Raw genomic sequence first — 21,891 nt, forward strand, 5'->3', positions numbered from 1 at the left:
AGCTTCAGTGGAAGCTACAGACTAAAGGTGAGGGCCTTATCTGGCTCTGGGTAACGCTCACAGGCATGTGGCGAGTTCCATAATTCACAGGGAAGCCTGCAGACACCATAACAAAGTTCTTGCTAACATAGGTTATATCTGACCCTCAGAGGAAGACTCAAGGTAAGAGTTCCTGCCCTAAAATAACAGCCCTACGGGGGGAAGGACATGTCAACCCTGTTAGGAATTTTTCCTAATGCGAGCTCTCTGCCAATGCAAAAATCCCAATCAAGCCAAATCACAACAAGCCAAATTAAAGTATATCCAAGTTTAATGGGATTCCTGTGCTCTCAGGTGGATTCAAGTGGACTCAAGGAGGAACCAAGAGGCCACGAACGTGACCACCAGGGACAGAGGAAAGAGACCACGTGTTCCTCTTTTGGGAGCTCACTTAAATACCCTGTGGAATTAGTCCTAAACACCCCCTCCCAGGGAGAGGGGTCAGGACCTGGCATGCTGGGATTTGGAGTCCAGACTAATACAATTCTCAGGCCTGGGGGCTGGGATAGATGTGAGGGGCTGGGGTCTACACTACCAACTTAACAAACGCTACTTAGGACTTAGTTCTCAACTGAACACTGCAGAAGCCAATACCAAAAGGACAAAATATTTTAAAGGTGACTAGTAAAAACAAAACAAAACAAAACAAAAGGAAGTAAAAAATGAAAAACCCATGAACTAACTCCAGACATGCAAGTCCCATTGAAGAAACAGAAACAATAAGAACAGAGACAAGTCATCTGCTTCATGAACCAATGGAAATGACTTGAGAAAAAAAAAACTACCGAAGAATTCAAAAGAATGATTATAAGGATGTTCAAACAATCAGCGTATTCAAGAAGACACAAATATAGCTCAAAAGAGTAAAAACAAAGGGATGAATATAATGATGAAGTCAATCTATGAAAGCTGAGATAAAATTGATGAACAAAACCCAAACTGAAATGATGGCAAAATGAAAACTCAATAAAAAGCGAAATAAAAACCTCAGTGGTAAACCACACCAATAGAATGGAATGTGTAGGAAATAGAGTCAGAGAACAAGGAGAAGGAAATGGGTGACACAGTACTGGTCAGTGAGACATTTGGAAGGAAATAGGAACAGAAAGCCGTGAGGGCTCTGGGATGCCATGAGAAGACCTAATCTTTGGATTATGGGCACAGAAGAAGGAGAACACCATAGTGAGGATACAGAGAATGCTTTAAATAAGATCATAGAAGAAAAAATCCAAATCTAGAGAAAGATATGCCTGAACAGGTACAAAGGCACAGAACTACAAATAGAAAGGACCAGAAAAGAAACTGATTATATTATTATAATTAAAATGTTAAAAACACAGAATAAAGGATATTAAAAACTGCAAGAGAAAAAGGTCAAATCACTTATAAAGACAAACCCACCAGAATATCACCTGCTTATTCAACAGAAACTTTTTTTTTTTTTTTTGGTTTTTCGAGACAGGGTTTCTCTATGGTTTTGGAGCCTGTCCTGGAACTAGCTCTTGTAGACCAGGCTGATCTCGAACTCACAGAGATTCACCTGCCTCTGCCTCCCAAGTGCTGGGATTAAAGGCGTGCGCCACCACCACCTGGCTAACAGAAACTTTTTAAAGCCAGACAGGCCTGGAAAAAAATGTATTCCAACTTCTGAAAAGCAACAATTTTAACCCAGAATATTATACCCAGCAAAGCTACCTATTAAAAATGAAAGAGAAATTAGAATCCCTCCAGGTATCTCATGCTGGGGGACGAAATTGCCAAAAGCCTGAGTTAGTCAGTCAGGTAAGTTTTCACTCAAAGATTTCCCTTTTATTACACCATCTTTGTTAATAATTTACTTATTTTACATACATTGGTGTTTTGCCTGCAAAAATGTCTATCTGTATGAGGAATTACAGACAGCTGTGAGCTGCCATGTGGGTCCTGGGAATTGAGCCCAGGTCCTCTGGAAGAACAACCAGTGCTCTTAACCGCCGAGCCATCTCTCCAGCCCCTTAGCAGACCACCTTACAGAAAAGACAACAGTGTGGCAATGATGGGTAAGACCACAATTTGCCCAGGGATGCTTAGATATGCATAATTGTAACCCACTACATAAAGTTTAAGCTCCCCTCAGGATCCCTAAGATACCAGGACCCCACTTGAGGATCAGCGGATCTCTTTCCCTCTTCCCAATGTCACTGCCCTTCCACTCAATCCTCGGAGGGACGTGTCTCCTTCCCTCAAGGTCACTTGTTTCCACGGGATTCTAGGAAGACAGCGGGACTTCAATGGGAGTGTTTTTGGTTAAAGGTTCAATAGAGGAACTGGCTAAAGAAAGAAAAGGTATCATTAAAAGAAAACAGGAGATGGCCTCAACCAGCCCAAGAAACACACTGTTCAGTGGAGCTCACAATCACCATGACATGCCCTCCACAGATGACAGCTGTCTGATGCATTCAGAACGGAGAGCTGAAGACAAACCTGTGGTCAGAAGTCCACTGTCAGCTCTCAGCTTGCACGCTTGTCTTTATTTAAAAGGAGTAAGTCTCCACCTTTTTAAAAACACTGATTAAGACTTCAGGTTTGCTCTAAGTTCTACCTGAATAAGGTAAAAGTCCTGGAGTTTGACGATGCCAGGGATGATGAGAAAGTTATGGAAGCTGGACCCCAGTGACCCTGATGGTAGGAACACAAGCCATACCCTGTGTCCATATAGGCCATATAGCCTTTGGTGAAATTTGATAAGATCCAAAGTTGTGTCCAGGTGTATGGGAGCAAGGTGTGTGGAAGTGACTTAGAATTGAGTGTCGAGCCCCTGGCTCACTAAACGGTTTAATATTTTACAATGCACAGAACAGTCTGTTAAAGGGAAAGATGGAACAAATGACATTCAAGGAGAAAATTTCACTTGCTGGATCGCAAAAGAAAAAAAAGTCTGTTCGGAAAGATATTACCACTTCCAGATTTGCATGCTTAAATCCACTAATGTTCTAAACGCCCACTATTTCCATTTCTCTCTTGTGCTAGTCCTACTGGTAATGAGTTGAATTTACTTTCAACAACTGAGAGCAATTATGTTGGCTTTCTGTCACTGTGAGTTAAATCCACTTTAAAAAAAAAAAAAAAAAAAAAACAGGAGCAGTGGGGTGAGGAGGTGGCTACATTGGTAAAGTATTTGCCATGCAAGCATGAAGACTTGAGATCCGGTCCCCAGCACTCAGGTGAGAAGCTTAGCACAGCACTGCACAGCTGTAATCCCTATACTAGGGGGTAGAGACAGAAGGATTCCTGGGGCTCCTAGCCAACCAGTCTAGCCAAATGGATGAGCTCCAGGCTCAGTGAGAGACCCTGTCTCAAACGATTAAGGCAGAGAAACAACTGAGGAGAACAGCTGTACACACAGAAATGAACAACCGGGAAAGGCTGGTTGTGGTGCTATGGTGGTTGGATGTTTGGGTTTGGACTCTGTCAAAGCAACATGCCATGTGGAGAGCGCCTGGAAAAGGTCCATTTACCTCACTGTAGGCAGGAAACAAAGACAGGAAGGGACTGTGCCTGTGTAGCCCTTTCAAAAGGGGCTTCCCCAGTGGCCTAAGCTCTTCCCATTAGGTCCCACCTCTTGAAGATTTCACCAGTTCCCATCAGGGTCACAGACCTTGGACACATGGACTTTGGGGAGACAGGGTAGAAGTTACGATCCAAAGCACGGGGCCAGGGGTACAGTGTTTTCAGACAGGCATGAGAAGATGGTGTCAGACCCCCGGGTCTGTGATGTCATCACTTACAGCTGAGTATAATAGCCCAAGCATCTGTAACCCCAGAGTGCGTAGGGCAAGATAGAAGATGGAAGCAGGGAAACCCCTAGAACAGTGGGTCTCAGCCTGTAAGTGGTGACTCCTACATGGGTAGCATATCAGATATTGGCATTACGACTCATAACAGTAGCAAAACTACAATTATGACGTAGCAATGAAAATAATCTTATGGTTGGTGGTCACCACGACATGAGGAACTGCATGAAAAGGTCGCAGCACTAGGAAGGTTGAGAATCACTGCCCCGGAAGCTTTCGACTCCACCTTGGACACGGTAGAAGGTGAGGCCCAACATTCAAGTCCTCTGACCTCCACACACATGTACGGTGGCACATGCCCACCTACATATAAACAAAAGAATGAACACACACATCATACACATGCACATAGATACACACATGCATGCACACACCTTTTAAAAAGAGAGAGAGATCTACCACAGCAGCAACTAAAGTCACTGTGACCACTCCAGGCACCGAGACTGATGGATGAAAAGAAGCATTCCCACAGAGGGGCCAAGCAGAGAAGGAGCAGGGTGGGCTTGGGTCTTTTCTGTTTTACTCCATAAATTTTGACCACAGCAAACAAGCAAACCAAGATCTGGAATATTCCCATCCCCCCTCAGGAAGTTTCCAGATATTCCTCTCCTCTTGTTACCCACACAGACTCACCCACCACCTTGGTTTGCTTTCTGTCGCTGTGACGAAACACCATGACCGAAAGCAATTTGGCGGGGAGAGGGTTTATTTCACCTCACAGCTTATAATCCATGATGAAGGGGTGTCAGCACAGGAACTCAAGGCAGGAACTGAAGCAGAGGCCATGGGTCCAGTTAAGCTTAAACTCTCAACCCTATGCCTCTGTCTCCAAGTGTGTGCCGCCACATTCATTCATGCCATTAGTATTTTTAAAGCTATTATAAATTTAGTCATACAGACTTCAAGAGACAGATGAACCAAGGAAACGAAAGAGACATTTGTAAAAGGAGGGAAAAAAACCCAAGCAGATGCCATAGAGAGACAGAAGGAAGAGCTTATAAGTTCCTGCTCCAGAATCCCTTTCTTTTGGTTCAAAGCACGTCCTGATTTTAACTGTCCTGACCACAGTTCTGAGGAAACTGTAGCTCTGGTTTTTTACAACTTCCACATCTCGGTTAAAATACCTGAGATGCGTTCATGCGTGTTATCTTTATTTGCTGTTGAATCCTTTAACATATGTTTCATAACTGGGTTCAAATCTGTCTGTTAATTCCAACATCTGGGCCTTCTTCTGCTTTGTGGATGGCTTCCTCTCTTGGCTGAGGTCATCATCTATTATTTCTCTGTCTCCTCACCACTAGCTGTGGATACCAGATTCTGTCTGTAAAATAGTTGAGACTGAAGCGAACGGTAAACAGCTCCAGAGAAATAGCCCTCTTTCTGACGTAGCGCAGCCCTGCAGAGATCAGCGACACCTGGCTTTAGTCATCTGTAGTTGGCGGATCACATGAATTCACCTTGTGGTGTCTGCTCTGGGTACTGTCTAGCCACGTGGGGCTACACGCTGCATTAAAATGGCTGTCAACAGTTGTGGTGGCACACACCTTTAGTCCCAGGACTTGGGAGGCAGAAGCAGGCAGATCTCTGTAGGTTCGAGGTCAGCCTGGTCTACAAAGTATTTCCAACCAGCCAGGGCTATACAGTAAGACCCTGTCTAACATAAAACAAACAAAAGTGTTGGCCACCTCCTCCTTCCCTGCAGTGTTCATTTTTCCCTCACTGATCTTCCAAGAGGGAAACCATCCTGACCCTCACCCACTTTCTGGAGTTTAGTTCATATCATTTCTTTATAACCCCAACTGTCTGAAGGGCTTCTTAAAGCTATGGACTGTGACTGGGGAAATACTTGCCGTGCAGACCAGCGCTTGAATCCCCAGAGCCTGTGTAAGCTGGATGCACTGTAAAATCAGCGCGCCTATAGCCAGGACATAGAGACAGGATACTTCCCAGAAGCCTCTAGGCCAAATAGCCTGGTGCATGGCAGAGGTGAGCAAGAGACTGTTACAAACAAGGTAAAGGGCAAAGACAAACGCCTGAGTCTGTCCTCTGACCTCTATACATGCACACTATAACACACACATGCCCATGCACACACATACACAGACAATACATACACACATTATGCACACATCATAATACGTACAATACACATACATACACCTCATATATGCACACACTATACAAAACATACATCACACATGCACACAATACACATATACACATCATACATATACATACACCATACAATATGCACATCATACATGCACACAATACACACACATACACACATCATACATGTACACACAATGCACAAATACATATTATGCATACATGCATACACATACACTCACACCATACGCACACATAACCTTCTCTCACAGATAGGGTAAAATTAATAAACGATATTGAGAAACAGATTCATAATTTTAATTGATTCACAATTCTTGCCATGTGGCAAAACAAATTCTAACTAAATTTGAATTTTAAATATTAAAAAGGTAGAATAGGAATGAGGCTAGCATGCGTTTAGCCCTGAACTAGATTACTAACACATACATTTATTTAAAATAATTATATTAAAGGAATGTATAGTTATGAGATGCGATTGTCAAATTATGACAATAAGGTAATAAATACATGTCATAAAATCATGAGGTGTTATGTGATAGTCAAATTATAACGGTAAGGTAATAAAGCACGAAGGAAATGTATGAATTTGATTGAATAGAAAACAAGAACTTATATATGGTCCCCCAAAATTTAAAAAAAAAAAACTATGAAAATTATTTGTGAAATCTGAGGGCGGGGCTCTGTGGGAGAGATGCCCGGCAACCGGATGCAGTCGAGTAGTGGTGGCCTGAGCTGCACATGGAGGGCGTCCAGCGTGAATGTTGAGAACAGAGAGTTTGATGACACAGCATTGAAGTTCCTTGTTTGGAGTACATGTTATGAACCCTTTGTGGAGCATGTCTGCAAACTCTGTGCGCAGACAAGCTGAAGGTGAAGAGAAGACATTAGCAGCGGATGTGAAAACTAGTCCTCCACGAACTGCACCAAAAAAAGCAGCTGCCATCTGTTCCCCAAAAAAACGCTCTGCCCATAACGAAGCCTACATCTCCAGCCCCAGCAGCGCAGTCAAGAAATGGCACCTATGCTTCTTACGGACCCTTCCACCTGGAATATTCGCTTCTTGCAGAATTTACATTGGCGGTGAAGCAGAAGCTAGGTACAGCCATCGTATCGCTCTGCATTAGTGTGGTTTGGAGTAACATTCATACGACACGGACTGTATCAGGATGGCGGATTCAAGTTTATGGTGTGTATTCCTGACAACTATCCAGTTGGCGACTGTCCACGCCTGCTGTTTGATATTCCCGTCTTTCACCTGCTAGCTGATTCCGCCTCAGGTGAACTGGATGTGAAGAGAGCGTGCGCAAAGTGGAGGCAGACCCATAACCACATATGGCGGGTCGTAACGTACACAAGGAGAGTCTTCTACAAGATCGACACAAGTCTCCTAAACCCTAAGGCTGTGGTACTGTATGAGAAAGACATCCAGCTTTTTAAAGGTAAAGTGGTTGACAGTATTAAGGTAGGTACTCCTTGTTTGTTTAACCAACGGAAAATAGAAGACCCCTACGCAATTAGCATTTTCCATGGAACCCTCCTGTACATGATGAGGTCAGGGAGAAGAGGCTGACTCAGAACAGCCTGACGAAGAGCACAATAAAGGGTTCATGTTGCTGGCCTGTCATGGCTAAAGCCTGGCTCAGTACAACCTTTCAGCAAAGAGGAGAAAACAGTAGCAATCTAAGAGACGGTGGACCTGGCGCACCGTGCACTTTCCTGCTGAACTCCGGCCGTGTTAGAGCTGACTAAAGGCGAAGGACGGCCTGAAGAGCAAACCACGTGAACAGTGACTGGCTATCAGCGCGGGGGACGCGTAGGTTCTAACAGCAGGGTGTGGAGACCTCTCATTAAGTAACGTGTTACTTCTGTCAGAAGTGTCAGGGTGACTCGAGTTCAGTACTCCAAATTATTGGCTTAAGTATCTTTCTGAATATGTCAGAGGTAAGTTGCGTTTACTTCAACAGTGGAGAGAATGAACACTAGGTGGTAAGTGGAAGTTGGTGGTTTCCGCTGTACATACTTTAGGCCACAAAGAAGAAAGGTGTAGAGAGAGATCTAGAGGGCAGCACTTTCAAGCAGAAGGACTGACTGGCTTTCCGGCTTCAGCCTGTTGACCTGCTATAAACATCTGTCTCCGAAGCATTAGGGGAGTCTGAAATGCCGACAATTTGTGAATACAAGCGTTCATTTGGAGCCTGGAGAGATAGCTCCGTGGTTAAAGAGCACTTGATGCTCTTCTGGAGGACCTGAGTAACTCCAGATTTGATGCCTTCTTCTGATGTCTGTGGGCACCAGGCACGCACATGGGGCGCTGACAGACATGCAGGCAAAACTTCTACATACACAAAATTAAAAAAAAAAAAAATGGTCATGTAGGGGCTGGAGAGATGGCTCAGTGGTTAAGAGCACCGGCTGCTCTTCCAGAGGTCTTTTTTTTTTTAATATTTATTTATTTATTATGTATACAATATTCTGTCTTTGTTATGCCTGAAGGCCAGAAGAGGGCAGCAGACCCCATTACAGATGGTTGTCTCTCCAGCCCCCCTCTTCCAGAGGTCTTGAGTTCAATTCCCAGCAACCATGTGGTGGCTCACAACCATCTGTAATGAGATCTGGCGCCCTCTTTCAGGCATGTGGTCATACATGCAGGCAGAATGTTGTATACATAATAAATAAATAAATAAATCTTTTTAAAAATGGTCATGTGATATCAACCAAGGGAAGTGAAGAAAAAAATGAAGAAAATAAAAAGCATGGAGATGGCTGAGCAGGTGAAGCTGCTTGCCACGCCTGATTGCTGGCCTGAGTTTAATCCCTGGGACTCACTCGGTTTCCTGGTGGGTGTACATGCGCTTGTGTACACACATACAAGCACACACACACACCACAATTCAAAATTTTTATTTTTAAAAAGCTGAAAGTTCAACAATAAGAAAGCTATGAAGCAAACTGCGACGTATCCAGAACTGGAGGCAAACACATTCTCAGTCCTTGGTAATTTGTAAAATTTCTTGAGATAAAATATGAAATGAAATCTTCATGGTTCCACACCACACGAACAGCATGCTTTCAACCTCTGACTTTGGATTCTGATCCTCCTGCCCCTACCTCCCAAGTGCTTTGATTGAGGGAAAGCGCCACCCTGTCTAGGTTCTAAGTGCTGGGGATGGACCCAGGGCTTTGCCCTTGCTAGACCAGCAATTTACCAGCCCTCCTGCTTGCAGAGCGAGAGCCTTAGCCCCTCCATAATCTTCCCAACCCTTGCAGCTTCTATTTCTTGCCTAAGATTTTCTATTTTTAAAATGTGTTTCGAGAGAATTTCTAATTGCTTGTTGAGGCATTTTTTTTTTAAAGATGGCTACTTGAAAATCCTTCCAGATAATTCCAACACCTGACTTAACTGTGTGTTGGCATCAGCTGATTTTCTTTTCATGCCCAAGCTGCCGTTTGCCCAGTTTGAGGGAAGGATGAGTGCTTTTTGGCTGTTGTTTTATCCCTGACATGTTTTCTATTACATTAAGAAACAATGAGTGCTTAGCGAGTGTTGTCTTTCAGCATCCAGGCCCCATCAGGCAGAGCAGGCAAGTCCCAGCCTGTATGGTGGGCTGTGACTCCAGGAGAATCTCATTTCTGAAGTGCCCCCCTCCACACACCACCACCGCTTCTGTCCACGTGTGGTTTATCTGGTTCTTCTGGTCCTTTCATGGGCTGCAGCTGGTGACTGAGGGCCAAGTGAATCAGCTAGGTCCTCCAGGAGGTGGAGAAATGTTCCAGTCAGTGGAGCTTCAGGGGCTTCCCCGTGTAAGAAACAAAACCGCATTCTCCAGCAAGGAAGTCGAGAGACTAGCAAAAGGGAAACAGTTTCTAGTTCAACTCCGCAAAAAATCGAAAGGGTCACCAGCCTAGGGAAACGGTGAAAATGACTTTGGAAGCCCCTGATTGAGAGAAACCCTTGTGCTCACCCCCCCCACACACACACACACACACAGGCTGGTGGTTACAGTTACAATCAACTCTTCCAGCAGCCTACTCCCTTCCCCAACTCCCCATCCCATTGGTTCAGGATGCCAAGCTTTATCTAACGAATGTTCTGGGCCTTGAGACTTCCCCCTTTTCTTATAGTGGGTTTCCTCTCACCAACCGCCTGCAACTTTCCATCTTTCAGAGTTCTGAGACAAGCAGCCACCAGATAGGGAAGTGTGGGGCAGAGGCCCTCCTGCTTATCTGTGGTTCTTTAATGAGCTCTCAGAACACTTCATGCTGAAAATGGACCATAACCATTCACTCCTGTACAGGCTAGGCCACTCTGAGTGCGAGTGGGTGTGGGAGGGAGGGTAAATGGGTGGGGTGTGCTCTTTGCTGGTGCCACCCAGTAACACGTGGGGACAGGACTGGGGACAGGACTGGAAGATGGGGGAAAGGAAATTCCCCCAGGCTAGTCTGTTATCCCAACTCTTCCAGGAAGGAGCCTCAGGGCTCAGCTGGAATTCCCAACAACGTCGCTGACCTATCTATAAAGGAACACACCAGACAATGCATCCTTGGCTGTTCACCTTGAGAGGCTCACCAGGGAAGTTCCACCCAGGGAGACACACCCTGAGAGGAGACACACCTGACTCACCTTCCTCTTTTTTCCCCCGGTCCCGAGTTCAGAACAGTTTCCCCATCTCCCCCGCCTTCCACTGGCCTGCTTTGCCTGCCTCTGGTGCTGGTTTCATTGTCCAAACACTCGGCAAAGAACAACAGACAAACAGACCAGAGTTGAACCACAGCCGTGTCTGTCTCTACCTGCCCCCACCTGCCTGAGAGCCAATCCATTGTGAAGGAGGAAAAAGACCTGACATAATCCCATCCGGGGAGCTGACTGATCCTGTAATTGCTGAGGCTTTCTTTTTGTGTCTTAGTTTTTGTTTATGATAAGTTCAACTGAACGCGGACATCGAGCAGGTGGCTTCATAATGGTACTCGCTCTCTCCCAGTCCTCCCTTAGTTAGAAGCTCACCGGGTTCCCCACAGTCCCAGGCCTTGGGGACAATTTAAGCAAACCCCAGATGTCACATTCCTCTCACAGAGAGCTTGTGCCTTATCTCGGACAGTGCCCAGTCACCCACCTCTTTGAACAGTCTGGTATCTATTTGCACAGTTCAAGGGCATTTATGGTCTTTGCAATTTCTAAATTTAGGGGATCTTACAGGACCCCCAACAAGACAGAGAGAGGTGTGTGACTTAAGGGGAAGCATACCTCTGGGGTGTAAGGCCACAATTCAGTATGGTGAGGCTCTGGGCCTGCAAAGGTGTGCAGAGGGTACAGGCAACAGGTCAGAGACTCCAGGGGCATCCCCAGATTTGACTGTCAAGGGGATAACCTGGCCTGGCCATGTTATCCTGTCTTAACCTGGGTCTTTGAGTTCTGCATCCCCCCCCCCCCCATTTGGGACATAATAGCCTCTGGGCCCTAACTCTTCACCAAAGATTCAGAATGGCTTAAAGTGCCTGCTGGACCCTCCTCTCCCAACCAAAGAACCACGTGTTTAACCTTCTCTCCTGTCCTCGGTGATGGACTATGATGTGAAACTGTAAGCTAAAATAAAGCCTTTTTTCCCTGAGTTGCTCTGGGACACGGTGCTCCATTATAACAATGGAAACCTAACTAAAGCGCCTGGATTCATGCATGCCAGGCAATCATTGAATCAGCTCAGCTACACACACGTACCTCAGACTTGGCTTTCCATAAGCTGAGCCCAAGACTATTCTTAGACCCCCTAGTCTATCTGAGGAGGTGGAAGACATACACAAAGCCTCAGGCACTGAAAAGCCACTGGGGCCAGAGCACCTACCAGGAGGCCTTTGTGTCTATAGGCCCTTGAGCTGTCAATTTAGCTTGAAGCTCATGGCCTGGCCAATGAACGACTCCCTAGCTCTCATAGCCATTAGAAAGGAAGCGCTAATGAAGGCACTGTGCAGCTCTGGCGTTGCAACCTGTGAGGTAGCAGTTCTCAACCTGTGGGTCTCTACTTCAGATATCCTGCAATCAAATATTTACACTATGATTCATAACAGTAGCAAAATTACAGCTATGAAGTAGCAAGGAAATAATTTTATGGTTGGGGTCACCACGACACGACATGACACTGTGTATTAAAGGGTCACAGCATTCGGAACCACTGCCAGTGTGGAGGCTGAACACAGCCGGCCCAGTCTGACCAGAGAGCCAGTATTGTGACAGGATACACAGGGCTCTGAGCTGAATAACTACCCCCAGACCTGACAGGTCTATGTCCATCCCCAGCTGCTGAAAGGGAGCCCATGCCCTGCCACTCCTTCAGGAGCTGATCTCTTGGTGGCTCCCGCTGGGGCTACCAGTGCTACAAGAATCTGTTAAAAGCACAGTTCTTGGCCAGGTGGGTAGTGTCCTGTTTCCTGGGTGCTGTGGGATTATGTTGGGGCCTCCTATATGCCTGTATTCTTCTCTTAGACCCAGAGTGGGTTGCCAGCCTTCCCCTCTACCCCAAACTGCTATGTGCCCCTGGACCAGGCCTACTTCACCCAGAATCCCCTTCTTGGGGGAGGATAGTTTTTGAGGGAAAGGGACAGAAATGGGCAGCATTTGGAGTTCCAGAGAGATAGCTCAGTTGGTAAAAACACTTGCCACCCAAGAATGAGGGCCTAGCTCCTATCTCTAGCACCTCCATGAAAAGCCAGGCATGGCGGCACATGTTCACAAACCCATACTGGAGTGGAGCTAAGGGAACTTCTCTGGCCACTCAGCCTAGCTGACAGCAAGCCCCAGGACCCGGTAAAAGACCCTGTCTCCAAAAACATGGTATATGTCTTTTGAGGAACAATACTGGAGCCTGAGTTCTGGCTTTCTTGTGCATGCACACACATGTGCGCATGTACCTAGGCCCAGACATGTGCACCTAAGTGTAAATGCACCCCTTCCCACAGCCAGAACCTTGTTGGCAAAGACCCTCTCTGAAACATTGTCCCTCTCCTTAATTCAAACACCCCAGAGTGCTGTTCTAAGAAAGCAAACCCCACTGAGCTCAGTCCCAGCTGACATTAACCTATCAGGAAAGTATTAATGTCAGTGGAGATGGGCAGCTAAAAAGACCCGGCCACATAAGGGAGAGGCTCTGCTACCTTCTGGCAAGAGCTGCTCCCACCACAGGAGAGGCGCAGGGTGTCACAGGCGAAAGAGGAGTCACCTCCACGAAGGAAACAAAGGACATGAACTGCAAGAAGCCACATGTGAAGGGAGGCTGATTCAGGATACTGAATGCTACCCTCCTCATGGGGTTCTGTTTGGCATAGGACCAGGACAGAGGAATTCTCTGCCTACCCAGGGTGGCTCAAGGAGGGCGAGGCACCAACAGAACAACAAAACTCTCTGGACCAGGTGGCTTGTCTCAGCCTGTAGGATTCAACCATCCACAGAGCCGTGGACTCTGCCCAGGGGCATAGATAGCCCTATGCATCTTCCCAAACCATCTGCTGGCCTCTCCTGTGGCTCTCCCTACCCAGCTAGGTCAGGGCCCCTTTTGGAAAAAGGAAAGCTACGGCAGGAATCTGGAAGGAGACCCTCACACACACTCCCAGCAGGTGGGCCTATGACTCCATTGTGCTCTGAAATTTCTCAAGGCAGGTCCTGGCAGATGTTCAAAGCAGAAAGGACCAGAGAGAGGTCTGGGGAGATGGCTCAGCAGATAAAGCACTTGCTGGGAGGCAGAGACTGGGGATCTCCGGAGCAAGGGGTTAGCAAAATTAGCAAAACTCCAGGAACAGCAAGGGACCCTGACTCAGTAAATTAGACAGAAAGACATCAAGGAAGACACGAGTTGTGAACCCCTGATCTTCACACACACTCAAACCCATGTGCTTGCCTACTTACACACATGTGAAACACACACCTGCACAACACTCACACATATGTGCAAGCACATGCACACAGGCACAAAGAGGCAAAATCCTTTGGACAGTAAGTCTACTGGCATCTCATCAAGCTGTGGGGATCTGCCTTGCCCAGCCTGCCACTATGGGGTCACCAGCTAGTCTCAGGAATGTGCCCTGGGAAGTGGGGTGGGGGGCAGAAAAGTCAAGAGAAAGAGGGACTTGAAATTAAGTTTAGGCTACTGGATGCACAACCAGTGAATGATGCCAAGGAGCAAAGTTTTCCCTTACACAGGCAGGCTCCAGGCAGGGTAGTTCAGTGGGTGGCCCTCTTCAGAGTGTCACGAGCATGAGGCAGACTCTTCAGACTCTCAGGTGAAGTAGGCAGAAATGGGGGGGGGGGCAGGGGAGAGGGTGCGAGGCATCGGCATCCCAAAGGTTCTGGTGGCCGCTTCAAGTCTGAGTCCTTCAATCCACCGGAGGTGGAGTATTTTCTAGGGGACAACTAGGTTACGTATGTTCACCCTAGGCAGGCCTTTGCAGGAGGGTTTGGAAGGGTACTGCAAAGTTCTTGAGCAGAGGCCCACCTAGCCAGCCATAGGACAATTCTGCCATGGGAGAAAAGGGAACAGAAGAGAATGCTGGTGGAGGAGGCAGGGCACTCCAAGAAAGAACCATTCGGGAGACCAGGCGACAATAGGGGGTAAATGGGGCCGACAGGGTCTACAGACTGATGGGCTCAGGTCCACGAGAGTGGTCCAGCTCCGCTCCCCTGAACCCTTCAGTACCAGCTCTGGACTCAGTCCATTGGCTACTGGAGGGTCTGAGATTCCATCGCTACACCGAGTCACCTTTAAAAGTTTGTCCTCAAGCAAAACCTCTCCCGGCTCCCGCCTGCAGCCCCCGGGGAGGCTCTAAAGACAACGCGACTGCCTCCTCCTCTCCTTCGGAAACAATGGGCAGACAGCCGACGGAGAACCAGGGAAGCAAGTGTGGAAAATCCCCCAATTTTACAATGTCAACTGCCGAACGAGGTAGCAGCCAGAGGCTGTGCCCCCGCGTGTCCGCCCGCGGGACTGCACACCCGGGGATGGAGGGGAGGGGGGAGATTGATCTTCTGGTTCTCAGACTATGAGGGAGCATGGTGGGTAAGGAATTATGTTAACTTGCTAAAGACGAAATCTTAATCTTTTCTCCAACAGAAGTTGTTTTATTGGGTCATCATTTCCTACCACTAACAGCGTCTTTTCTTTTTCCTCCATATTAGTCCAGAGCTAAGAGCTCTGAAGTAAGCTTTCAGAGGACAAACTACTATTTTAATCACTAAGGCTGACACTGCCTCCAGCAAACACTCAGCTGGGCTTCTTCTTCTGTTCATGCTCTCCTAGGGCTATAGGGAACCCTGGCTACCAAGGAGAGAAAGGAAACAGCAAATAGAACCCGTACTGAGTGCCATATGACAGCTGGGCCTCATCGATCTCGCTGGCAATCCACAGCAAACTCTCAGGGTCACATTTCAGCCAATTTTTCAGGGGCAAAAGCCCGGGGAAGCCTGGCTAGTCAGGTTGCAAAAGCTTTACTCCTTGACGTCAGACTTTGGGCACTTGATTTCGGGGCAGTTCACGTGATTGCCTCGGGAGTATCAAGAAGCACCTGCTGGGCTTAAAGAGGGTGGTTTAGGAAAGCCTTCCTTGTAAGAGAGGCCTTCCTGGCTAATGAGAGAGCTCTTCAGCCATTGTGGCAAGAACGAAGTCTGAAGAAACAGCCTCTCTAGATGAGATGCTGTCGACCCTTGAGCCAGAGCGCTGTGGCTACCACCGCAGTTTGTCACAGGGACAGCCATCCACTGCACACCCATGCCAGACTCATCTGCCTCCATGGGCTTTCAGTTTTCCCATCGGCACAGCCGAGCATCCGAGGTTTTCTCTTGACTGCTCTGGGGCCACTTGGCAATAGATACCACTGTGGTGGCCCTCTAGATCCTGGGGGCTTCAGACTCTGGCCTGGAGAGCAGAGATGAACACAGGCTGGCCAAGGACAGAGCTCCGGAAGGAGTTTCACCTGGCCAGGAACGGAGTGAGAAGTTTGTCTGGCTCTGGAGTGCTTCTCCACACCCCAAACCTCGGTATTTTCTTTTATAGAATGGTTATTACAGCTTGTGCTTGCCATGCTTGCTGGTGAGGTTGGAAATAACGTATCTGCTGTGCTGGGCAGTGCCGGGCGCCAGAGCAGCCCTATTTGGGATTTGCCTCTTGGCAGAACCTTAGCATCTGGGCAAAAACCATCCGATGGGCTCGTTTGCAGCAGTGCCCTGTAAGTCTGGACTGCTGGGCCAACCAAGTCCCACGCAGGAATAGCACCCTGGTCCGCTACTAAAAGGGAGCTCCCTTGGCACACTGCTGTGTCTTCACACCTAACCAGAAGAAATCGTTACTGGAACAAGCTGTCCTCAGGTTTTCTCTGGGCCCAGGACAGTTCCAGCTTATAAAATGGGCAGGGGCAAAGGGCCCTGGATCTCACCAAGGGTACCCCTTCCCCACAATCTAGTCACACACCTATCTGACCACAGTGGTTACTTCTTTGATCTGTCTGCAAAACTTCATGTGTGTGTGTGTGTGTGTGTGTGTGCGTGCATGTAGGATAGAGGACAACCCTGGACATTGTCCTTTGAGAGGTGCCCACCTTGCTTTTTGAGACAGTGTCTCACATTGGCCTGCTACTCACCGAATAGGTTAAACTGGCTTGGCTTGCAAACCTCAGGGATCTGCCCATTGTGTCTTCCTCCTCAGTCCTGGCATTGCAAACAAATGCAAACATGTCTGGCGTTTTAAATGTGGGTTCTGAGTACTGAACGCTGGACCCTATTCTTGCATGACAATCACTTTACCAACACAGCTACCAGCCCAGTTTCTGTGTGTTCCTGAGGAGTTACATTTAAGCGTGTCTGCATTCTCTCCTTTTCTGTTTGTTTGGGTGGGGGACTTCCTGGTTTGACCTTATTTTCAACAGTCTTTTTGGACGTGCAATAAATGCCCTGGACCCTGAGTGTCATCCCCTCCCCCACTCCTTTGATTCCATTAGCAGGCCAGAACCAGGGCCTCACCTGGCAGTACATGATGTGGGCACCTGAGCCCGACAGCAGGCGTCTCTCCCAGAGGCCAAGCTGGCCTGTATCCAAACGCTAGAGCCCATCCCAGCTGCCCTAGGGTGTGGAATTCTGGACCGATTATCTCACGTCCCACCGCCAGCTGCTCCGGTGGCCTAAGTATAGCTAGGGGCTCAGTACAGAGTACAAAACTGCACAGGCTGCGCGGAGGGGCTCGCTGGAGCCTCCACTTTGCAGGCTAGGGCCCGGGATTGGGTCGAGGACCCATGATACACGCCACTGCGGGTAGAACACCAGTCAAGGCTGCAGGTCCTGCCACCAACCCTTTAAAAAAAAAAATCAAGGAAGGTGGAATTTTAAACGTCTTTTAATGTTGGTTCAATTTTTTTAAAACTACTTTTTTTTTTTTTTTTTTTTTTGAGAATGACCAGGATCAAAACAGTGCATGCTGGAGGAGAGGGTTTTTGCAGACATTTAGCTCATCTTCACTAAGGGCTTCGGGTCATCGTCCAACGCCACTGGGGAATGGGGAAATCCTAAGACCTGGATCCATGCCGCCATCGACCTCTCTTTTCCTTCCCCAGCCTTGCTGCTAGCCCCAAACTGAATGGTGGTCCCAACTCCCAGAGCTCTCAAACTTGAAACTTCAGATCCTTCGGAGTGAAGGTCAAGGCCCCCATATTCCCGTGGGAGTGCAGGTAAGACAAACTGTCTTGAGGTGAAGAGACTCAGGCTCCCAAAGCCATGGCCGAGGCCCAAAGGAACCACCCATTCCTGGACTCGGGACAGCCTTGTCGCCACCTACAGGCCTGCGAGCAGGAACCAATTCCCTTTCCGTAGCCATCAGCGGAGACACAGTGTGAGAGACACGCGACCCCGCGCCCAGCACCAGCCTGTGCCCCGGCCTCCTCCAGCCCCTCCCCCCAGGGCGCTCCGGAGGCGGAGCGGAGGATCGGAGCGGGCGGCGACAGCAAGAGGCGCCGCGAGGGCGGGCCGGGGGCGGGCCGGGGCGGGGCCGCGACGGACTGCGGAGACGCGGCGGCGCACGGGGCGGTGCAGAGCGTTCTCGCCGCTGAGCTTTGCGGGCGGGTGCGGGCTCGCGCGGCTGTGGGGCGCTGTGGCGGGGGCCGGGTTGTACGCTAGCCAAGCCGAGGACCGGGGCGGGAAGCAACCACGGCGCCGCGGAGGGCCGGGGCCCGCGACGCTGCGCACAGCCTGGGCGCCGAGTAGCCGGGCCGGGCCGGAGTGCGGGCGGCGGCGGCGGCGGTGGCGGAGCAGCTGCGCCCCCCGCCCTCCCAGGCCCGGCGCCCGGGCCGCCGGCGATGGTGACACATGCGGCGGCGGCGCGCCGGCGGCAGGACCATGGTTGAGCGCGCCAGCAAGTTCGTGCTGGTGGTGGCGGGCTCGGCGTGCTTCATGCTCATCCTGTACCAGTACGCGGGCCCGGGGCTGAGCCTGGGCGCGCCCGGTGGCCGTGCGCCACCCGACGACCTGGATCTCTTCCCCACACCGGACCCACATTACGAGAAAAAGTACTACTTCCCGGTGCGCGAACTGGAGCGCTCGCTGCGCTTCGACATGAAGGGCGACGATGTGATCGTTTTCCTGCACATCCAGAAGACCGGCGGCACCACCTTCGGCCGCCACCTTGTGCAGAACGTGCGCCTCGAGGTGCCCTGCGACTGTCGGCCCGGCCAGAAGAAGTGCACCTGCTATCGGCCCAACCGCCGCGAGACGTGGCTCTTCTCTCGCTTCTCCACGGGCTGGAGCTGCGGGCTGCACGCTGACTGGACCGAACTCACCAACTGTGTGCCCGGTGTGCTAGACCGCCGCGACCCAGCAGGTCTGCGTTCGCCCAGGTGAGCGCCCGCTGCGGGCGAGTGTGTCGGCGGGAGGCGGGGGTGGGGTGGGGGGTTAGTACCTTAAACCCCGGGCCAGATCAGCCCTCCTTGCTCTCTTGGGGCCCCTTCTGATCTGCCGGCTCATCTGTCCCCGCAGCTGCCACTCCTGACCTCTGATCCCTCGTTTCACCCTCTTCTCTGTGCCTTTCCTCACCATTGGCCTGACTGCGCAGTGCCCAGACTTCCTCCTGGGTCACCGCCCGCTGCCCTCTGTCCACCCCACCTGCGGCGTACTGCTGGCTAGCCTAAAAGATAAACCTCCGGGACTAAAGGTCCAGCGTTGGGTCTAGAGGCAGAAAAATAGGTGTGTGTGTAGCCCATGCCTGTCTAGTACCAAAAGTGGAGCAAGAGAAATGAGGTCCCTCTTCCCTTGCACCTGTGGTGTCTTCAGGCCCTCCAGTGCCTGCCAGCCTGGGGAGGAGCTGCCAGGAAAGGGGTGGGCTCTGCCTGCCGGTGTGTGCAGGTAGAACAAAGGCCTGTGTGACCCGGGCTGGAGGGGGGGGAGAAGACAGCACTACCTGGCCACCCCAGCCACAAAAGTGGAACAAAAGCCTCGGGTTGGGGACTGCCTTACCTAGAAATCTCTCCATCATCCAGATTAGGGATAGCTGAGGCAGTTAGGGCTACTTGCGCAGCTAAGGACCTTCCAGCAGCTAAGGGCCCTTCGATCTTCTCCTTGTTTGAGGGGTGCAGGTGGGGGCCAGTGGGGATTGGGGCAGCACCTCAGGAAGCACTTTGTAAAGTTGAGATTGTAGTCCTGTTCCTGTTTGGTGCCCGCTGAACCTTCCGGGATCATCTCCCCCACCCCACCCCTGGAAGGGCCAGGAATTAGGGCTTCTTGCCTGCCTTTGTTTCTCTTCCATAGTCACTGTGGGACTGAATTTACAGATGAGCTAGGAAGTGGGCGTGGGCATGTCTTGACTGATGTCGGTGTTTTCTTTGGTACACTTGGGGCTGGAAGGTGCTGGCTTTCTGGTGGGGTCGGGAGCCTCCAGTGTCCAGCCAGCCTGGAAGCTGTTTAGGGTCCACAGTACTGCCTGCCTTAGAGCACCAAGTCTATTTCTCAGACTGCAAGGACACTAAGATATCAGAGTTGGGATCTACTTATTTTGCCATACACCCTGCACCGCACCCATGGCAGTTCCCAGTCTCAAAGGAGCTGTTCCAGGACCCTAACCGAGACCCAGAGTCTCCTTTCCAGGCCCTTGAAACTGCTTCCTGTCCAGCACTAGCTCTGCTAACTCACACGTGTATGTTCCAGGTGCAGCACCCATTCCATGGTTCCGCCATGCTCTTATGATGGGGCTGGGGCTGGCCATAGCAGCTGTCCACTTGTCAACCAGCCAAGGCTGTGGGTGCCCAGTGCTGGGCCCTGACAGACCCCAGCAGGCCCAGGGAGGCCCTCTCTTTCTGCGGGATGTGGGGGCTGGGACAGGGAGGGCATCCTATTTATAGGTGGTCCAGGCAAACTGTGCATGGCACTCTTGGAGCAGTAGAGAAGCCAGAGCCTACCCTTGGATGCGGTGAGTGGTACTCACCAGTCACCCTTTGAGGGCTGTTCCCTCCCAGGTGTCTTGTGAACTGGGTGGGCTGGGTCTTCCTCTCAGCCCTCAGGGTTTTGGTAGTGCTTGGACAAATGACTCTGCCCAGCGGCTCCCAACCTCCCTATGGGACTTCTGCCTGAGGCTGCACTGAACCAGGCACGTTTGGGTGACTAATGGGGTTGGGCGCTTCTTCCGCTCCTTCCTAGGTTTGTGACTTACGGAGTCTCTGGTACTTCCTGCCTTGGTAGGGAACAGGTGTGTGAGCAAAGCGTTGGAGGTTTCTGTGGCCTCGGCCTACTACAGATGCTTCATATCTGCCAGCATCAGCCGGAGAGACAGGGGTTGCTGGCTGACCTTGAACAGATGGAACTGCCAGGGGCTGATCATTACCAAGGACCACTGGCACCTGGGCCAGCTCTAGTGCGAGGACGTGTCTACTTGGGCCAGAGATCCCTTTCTGATGAGCACAGCGTACCTCTGGGAGCCAGTGAAGGCCACCGTTGGTGGTTCTGGACTCAGTTTATGACTTCCTTAGTGGCTGGGGTGAGGGTGGGAGGTTTGGATGCCGTTCTGGGGTGGTACCTAATGGGGCTGGAGTCCCCCAGGGTCAAGTAGTGGGAAGAAGAGGAGTCTGGCATTATAGTAAGAGGCCTTGAGCCTTCCTCTCACATGGCCCCCTTCTGTTGTGGTGATGATTTCTGTGACTGGGCAGGAAAAGGGGGCAGGGTTGAAAAGCCAAGCCCTCCATGGTTTTTGTGTTGAAAGCTCCAGTGTTGTGAGAAGCTCAGAGTGTGGCAGCTGTAGCCAGGCCCTTAGCGCCACGTGTGTAGAGTTGAAGGTTTCCTTTACTTCACTTGGGTAAAGAATGAGCGCCTAGTGGACACCGCCGTGTGCAAATATTTCACATAGCTTTGGTTTCCTTTGCCAGTTCGTCTGGCTAGGAAATCTGAGCACTGCAGCTCTGGAGGCCCTCCGTGTTAGTTTGCCCTTAGGGTATTAGTTTATCCATGCTTTCTGCATTCCAGCCTGTGCCATCAGAGTTCCCAGCTGCTACCTCACTAGGATCACAATTGTGGTTTTAAAAACTTTCCTGGGGCTAGGAATGTGGCTCAGTTGGCAGAGTGCTAGCCTAGCATGCAGGAGGCCCTGGGTTCTAGCCCCAGTACCGCATCAAACGAGACATGGGGATGTACCCCTCTACCTCCAGCATCCCAGGGCATGGGAGCAGAGGGACTGGAAGGTCACTGTCATCCTTGGCTGCAGAGTGAGTTCCAGCTTACACTACATAAACCCAGGTCTCAAAAACAACAGTAACAACAAAGTTTTTCTTTCTTTTCTTTTCCATTTAAAACTCTGCTCCAACTTGGAAGCCACTCTCACTTTTTAAAAAAGCTATTACTACATTTTGCTTTAGTGTGTGTTTGTGTCCCCATCTGTCTATCTGTCTG

At 49.9% G+C, this 21,891-nt stretch overlaps 1 protein-coding gene and 1 pseudogene across 1 annotated transcript in view; both read left to right on the forward strand.

Moving 5' to 3' along the window:
• The first annotated feature begins 6,820 nt into the window (after positions 1 to 6,820).
• On the forward strand, positions 6,821 to 7,686 carry LOC130862071 (AKT-interacting protein-like; annotated as a pseudogene).
• A 10,372-nt stretch (positions 7,687 to 18,058) lies between these two features.
• The window catches only part of Hs6st1 (heparan sulfate 6-O-sulfotransferase 1), a 42,454-nt gene continuing 38,621 nt past the window's right edge, over positions 18,059 to 21,891 (forward strand). The window contains exon 1 of the mRNA XM_057751919.1: positions 18,059 to 18,857. Coding sequence (XP_057607902.1) covers positions 18,331 to 18,857 — 527 coding nt within the window. The 5' untranslated portion in view covers positions 18,059 to 18,330. The remainder of the gene's footprint in view (positions 18,858 to 21,891) is intronic.

Source organism: Chionomys nivalis, chromosome 19, assembly GCF_950005125.1.
Source record: "Chionomys nivalis chromosome 19, mChiNiv1.1, whole genome shotgun sequence".
Taxonomy (NCBI): domain Eukaryota; kingdom Metazoa; phylum Chordata; class Mammalia; order Rodentia; family Cricetidae; genus Chionomys; species Chionomys nivalis.